Below are 6,000 nucleotides of genomic sequence, written 5' to 3' on the forward strand. Positions count from 1 at the left end.
TGTCATCGGTATCTTGGTGGCCTCCCTCACTAGTCTTCTTCTTTTATGGTTACTCACTTTTTGAAGACATCCTGCTCCGGGCAGATGTACAGCTGTGCAATATTCTTTCCATTTCTCGGTGACTGATTTAACTCTTCTCCAAGGGATAGTCAGTGACTTGGAAATTTTCTTGTATTCTACTCCTGATTTGTACTTTTCAATAACCCTATCAGGGAGTTGCTTGGAGCATTCTTTTGACTTCATGGTGCAGTTTTTGCCAGCACCCTGACTCACAACAGTTGGATCTTCCCGGTTCAGGTGTATTTTTACCACAATTAATTAAAGCAGCTTGACTGTACACAGGTCTCCAAAATCAAATCTTCACTTAACTAATTATGTGACTTCTAAAACTAACTGGCTGCACCAGTGATGATTTGGTGTGCCTTATTAGAGAGGGGTGAATACTTATGCAATCAATTATTTTGTGTTTTAAATTTGCAATTAATTTAGATCACTTTGCAGAAATCTGTTTTTGCTTTGATATGAAAGAGACTTTTTTTTATTGATTAGTGTCAAAAAAGCCAAATTATATCCACAGCGAATCTGTGTTGTAAAACAATAAAGGATGAATACTTTTTATAGGCATGATATATATTTATAGAAAGTAAATTGAATTAAATAAGTTGTGCAAAGAGAGAGCAAAACAAAAAGTGAAAAGAATCATGAGGCAGTGGCAGTGAGGATGAAGCTGTTCCTCACACATGAGCATCTGTCTTCAGAATGTACTTCCTCCTTGACAGTAGCAATGAGAAGAAGGCATATCGTTAGAGGTGGGGTTCTATAACGATGCCATTTTGAGGCTTCAACATTTGAAGATGACCTCGGCACGGAAGAGGCTAGTGACCATGATGCGGAGTTTAGAACTTTCTGCAGCTTTTTCCAATTCTGGGCAGTGGCCAGTCCATTAGTGAGAAAGGGTTTGACTTGCACAGTGGACTACTCTGAAGCTGTCCTGCTGCTTGATGTTACAGGTGGGGTCTCTGCTGTTTGGATCACAGTGTTACTCACGAGCAATGTCATTCTCAGTATGCTACTGGCTGGGTTCTTTATCTCCAGGTGCATCCAGAAGTAAGTCCAGATCAACATTCAAGTTCAGTTTTATTGTCATTTCTATTGTATACATTTATACTGTCAAATGAAACAACGTTCCCTGGACCAGGGTACACAACACAGTGCATACAACACACACAACACATAAAACAACATTCCCAAATAAATTAACAAATAATTAAATATATTCTAAAAGATTGACAATGATCATAAGGTGCATTAATGACACTTCATAAGTGATGAGACCTGGGAGTGGTGGGGAAGAAGCTGTTTTCCATCCTCACAGTCCTTCTCATAATGCTACGGTTCCTCCTGCCTGATGGTGGGGTGCTGGGGGGGACAAAGATGGTCAAAGAGATTGTGAGACGGATGGGGGGGGGGGATCCTTGACAATCCTAAGGGTCCTGGTTAACATCTTGGATGGGTGGAAGAGATACCCCGATGATCATTTCAGCAGCCCTTGTAATCCTTTGTCGGGTCTTGTGGTCAGATGCTTTTCCATTGCCGTATCAGACGGTGATACAGCTGGTCAGGACACTCTCGATGGAGCTCCTGTTAAAAATTAGTTAGAATAGAGGGAGGAGGTAGCCTCGCACGCTTCAATCTCTTTAGGAAATAGAGATGTTGCTGTGCTTTCTTGACAAAAGAGATGGTATGTGGCCAGGTGAAATTGTAGGTGAGGAATGTTCAGCTTCTGTTCAAATCCTACCCTCTGCTGTCTGCCTGTGGGTGACTGCTTCACCGGGTCTGTGTCTGTTCCTGTCCTTGTCTCCCCTACTGACTAGCAATCAACAAACATTCACGTTCGTTGTTACATTCTACATGCTGGTGGTATACAGTGCCTATAAAAAGTATTCACCCCTCCATGGAAGTTTTCATGTTATATTGTTTTACAACATTGAATCACAGTAGATTTAATTTGGCTTTTTTGACACTGATCAACAGAAAGACTCATACGTGTTAAAGTGAAAACAGACCTCTACTAAGTGATTTAAATTAATTACAAATATTGAATAAAAAATAACTGATTGCACAAGTATTCACTCCCTTCAAGTCACTATTTAGTAGATGCACCTTTGGCAGCAATTAGCCTTGAGTCTGTGTGGACAGGTTTCTTTCGCCTTTGCACATCTGAACACTTCAATGTTTCCCATTCTTCTTTAAAAAAAACTGCTCAAGGTCTGTCAGATTGCATGGGGATTGTGAGTGAAAATCCCTTTTCTAGTCCAGCACAAACTCTGAAGTGCATTGAGGTCTGGACTCTGTTTGGCCTCTCCAGGATGTCACATTTGTTGCTTTTAAGCTATTCCTGTGTGGCTTTGGCTTTGGCTTTGGCTTTATGCTTGGGGTCATTGTCTTGCCAGAAAACAAATCTTCTCCCAAGTCCCATTTCTCCTGGGAAATGGGGATTTTCTTGTATTTTGCTGCATTCATTTTACCCTCTACCTTCACAAGCCTTGCTGCAGTGAAGCATCCCCTCAGCATGTTGCAGCCACCACCATGCTTCATGGTAGGGATGGTGGTTTTTGATGTGCAGTATTTTGCTTAAGGCAAACATACATTTAGTCTGTAGGCCACAAAGCTGACTTTTGGTTTCATCGTACCATAGAACATTTTTTCATCTGACTTTGGAGACTCCCACGTGCCTTCTGGCCAACTCTCGCCGAGATTTCATGTGAGCTTTTCTCAACAGTAGCTTTCTCTTTGCTATTCTCCCATAAACCTGGGACTGGTGAAGCACCTGGGCAACAGTTGTTGTTTGCGCAGTCTCTCCCATCTCAGCCACTGAAGCTTGCAACTCCTCCTGAGTTGTCACAGGTCTCTTGGTGGCCTTCCTCACTAGTCCCCTTCTTGCACAGTCACTCAGGGTTTTGAGAATGGCCTGCTGAGGCAGATTTACAGCTGTGCCGTATCCTTTACATTTCTTGATGATTAACTTAACTGTTCTCCAAAGGATATTCAGTGACATGGAAATGTTCTTTTATCCATCTTCTTTCATCTTGTGCTTTTCAATAACCTTGTCACAAAGTTGCTTGGAGTATTCTTTTGTCTTCATGGAGTAGTTTTTGCCAGGATACTGACTCACCAGCAGTTGGAGCTTCCAGATACAGGTGTATTTTTACTACAATCAATTGAAACACCTTGACCGTACGCAGGATTCCAAAAACACATCTCCATATAACTAATGATGTGACTCCTGAAACCATCCGGTGGCACCAGTGATGATTTGGTGGTCATTTTAAAGGGGGGGGTAAATACTTCTGCAATCAGTTATTTTGTGTTTTATATTTGTAATTTTGTCGAGATCTGTTTTCATCTTGACACAATTATTTTATTGATTAGTGTCAAGAAAGACAAATTAAATCCAATTAATTCAAAGTTGAACAGCAAGAGAACAGGAAAACTTCTGGGGGTGCAGTGAATACGTGTTCGAGACACTGTATACTACAATCAATTGAAACAGCTTAACCATACATAGGTCTCCAAAAAGAGATCTCCACTTAACTAATTATGTGACTTCTGAAACCAATAGTCTGGACCAGTCATCATATGGTGTGTCATATTATGGTGGGTGAATACATATGCAATCAATTATTTTGTGTTTTATATTTGTAATTTAATGTAGATCACTTTGTACAGACCTGTTTTTCACCTTGACATGAAAGAGTTGTTTACTGTTGCTCAGTCAAAAAGGCAAATTAAATCCAGTATGATTCAATCTTGTAAAACAATAAAACATGAAAAATTCCAAGGTGGGGTGAATAGCTTTATAGGCACTGTATATGCTTTGGCAAGTAGCAGGAACACTGTACATTACAAACATGACAAAATAATTTATTAAGAGACACAGCACGGAACAGGCCCTTCATCCCCAAACCCCAGCCGATCACAGGACAAGTTACAATGACCAATTAAACTTCTAACTGGTACGTCTTTAGAATGTAGAAGGAAACTAGAGCACCCGAAGGAATCCACGTTGTCATGGGGAGAATGTCCATGGTGTCTGTATGTTATACATGACTTACATGATAAAATAAACCAACCTAAACAAAGGGAGCTCCAGATCCAGAAGCACAATGAGGGAGACTGGGAATTCCCTGCCTTCCAGTCTGGTCCTTGTCATCCCGTGGTCACACAGCACTTGGGTGGTCACACCTTGATCAGTGGTCAGTTGTCAGCACGACAGGTGAGGCGTCCAAACGAAGATGAACACTATTAAACTTTCAGATATATTTTCTCTATCAGTCTCTCATGGGTGGAGGAGGGTTAAGGGAGGCGATGGGAAAGGGGAAGTGGGGAGGAGGAGGGTTGGGAGAAGGGAAGGAAGGGGGTGGGGAAAGAGGGAGGAAGGATAGAGGAGGAGGGGCAGAGTGGTGCCACTCTAGAGCCTCAGTGGAGGATGTTGTATCAGACGGTCTGGATGTCACAGTGAGGCGGGATCAGGGTGGGGATTAGGCTGACACTCTGATGTTCTGTAACCTTCGGCCAAACTTCTGCTGTTCCAGACGGGATGCACGGACCAAGGAGAGAGCGTTGGAGATCCTGGACAGCACCGTCAGCTCCAGTCCATACTTGACCACACCTCAGGTACAGGTCAGTCCAGTAAAGGGCAGGACACCGGGAGCACAGCGCTGCGGGAAGGACATTGAGGGGGGAGTGTTTCACCATGGGGCAATGCTCACAGACTACCATGGTTTGGGCTTTAGGATGATGGGCGAGTGAATAAGAGGGAGGGAAGGAGCAAAAGTGAGGGAGGATGAGAGACTCGCAGGGAATTGGGAGGAGAGAGTAACTGAGAAGAAATGAGGGAGGGGAGGGGAAAGAACAAGAGGACTGTGCCCAAAGCAGGGTTCCAACCTGTTATTCACTAGTCAGTGTTCACAGTGTTTTAATATCTTCGTCCTCAGTGTTCAAAGTTCAAAATAGTATTATTATCAAAGAACACTACATTCTATCCTGAGATTTATTTTCTTGTGGGCATTCACAACAAAAACTAAGAAACACAATAGAATCAATTAAATCTCCACACATAATTGATGAAAACAGCCAATGTGCGAAAGAGAACACTCTGCAAATAGAAAATAAAAAGTAACAATACACAAATAAGTAATAAATATTGAGAGCCTGAGTTGTAGAGTCCTGGAAGTAAATCCAGATGTTGTGGAATTAGTTTCGTGATGGGGAGTGAGCAGTTCAATGGTGTTTGATGAAGAATTGAGATTTGCTTTTATTTCTGTCCCAGGACACGGAGAGGCAGAGGAGGATCCGGATCCCAAAGGAGGTTTCACCAGTATTGCCCGTTGGAGAGGGGAAGGAGTGTGACCCGGTATATGCCAACATATAGGAGCTGCCCGGCAGTGGGGGCCCTTTTCGCAGGGGGGAGACGGTCATATATGCAGAGCTGCATTTCCAGTCAATCGGGCCAGCCTGAGGGTTCGCAGCGCTAGTGGGTGGGGGGAGGGGAGGTTGGGGAGAGAGGCTTCTGGTTCTCCGGGAGATGGCCAGTGCTGGAGGGAACATTGCAGCCAACCACACAGCAGGATCCCACAAAGCACTGGGCCCCACAGACCCGGGTTACCACCTACGTTCTAATCATGTTCATTCATATCAAGCGAAACTGGAGACTCGCTGATTCAGACAAATAAAACCTTATTGCTATTTGGGGGGGCATGCAGGGTGCACAGTGAAGAGATAACATCACTCAGGGAATGCCACTCGAGAGTGGGGAGAGCTGTTCATGGGGAGTACAGTGGGACGGATGGTGAAGAGGATGTGCCACTGTGGTGAACTACATATACCTGTCTGGACACGCCCCCCGCTGACTGCTCCTGTGGCTCCTCCCACGGGCCCCAGTATAAAGGCGATTGGAGCTTGTTCTTTCTTCCAGCCAATAAAAGCCTATATCTTGCA

The 6,000-nt window shown here is 43.7% G+C and overlaps 1 protein-coding gene across 6 annotated transcripts in view; it reads left to right on the top strand.

The window, feature by feature from the left end:
* The window catches only part of LOC132393368 (sialic acid-binding Ig-like lectin 10), a 77,495-nt gene extending 71,495 nt beyond the window's left edge, over positions 1–6,000 (top strand). For 3 of the 6 annotated variants that reach the window (XM_059968491.1, XM_059968500.1, XM_059968509.1), the window contains 3 exons: positions 1,011–1,107; positions 4,596–4,683; positions 5,333–6,000. In XM_059968491.1, the coding sequence (XP_059824474.1) occupies positions 1,011–1,107; positions 4,596–4,683; positions 5,333–5,434 (287 nt within the window). In that variant the 3' untranslated portion in view covers positions 5,435–6,000. The remainder of the gene's footprint in view (positions 1–1,010; positions 1,108–4,595; positions 4,684–5,332) is intronic. The other 3 variants (XM_059968512.1, XM_059968519.1, XM_059968527.1) reach the window with 3 other exon arrangements.

This window comes from Hypanus sabinus, chromosome 1 (assembly GCF_030144855.1).
Source record: "Hypanus sabinus isolate sHypSab1 chromosome 1, sHypSab1.hap1, whole genome shotgun sequence".
In the NCBI taxonomy this organism is placed as follows: Eukaryota; Metazoa; Chordata; class Chondrichthyes; order Myliobatiformes; family Dasyatidae; genus Hypanus; species Hypanus sabinus.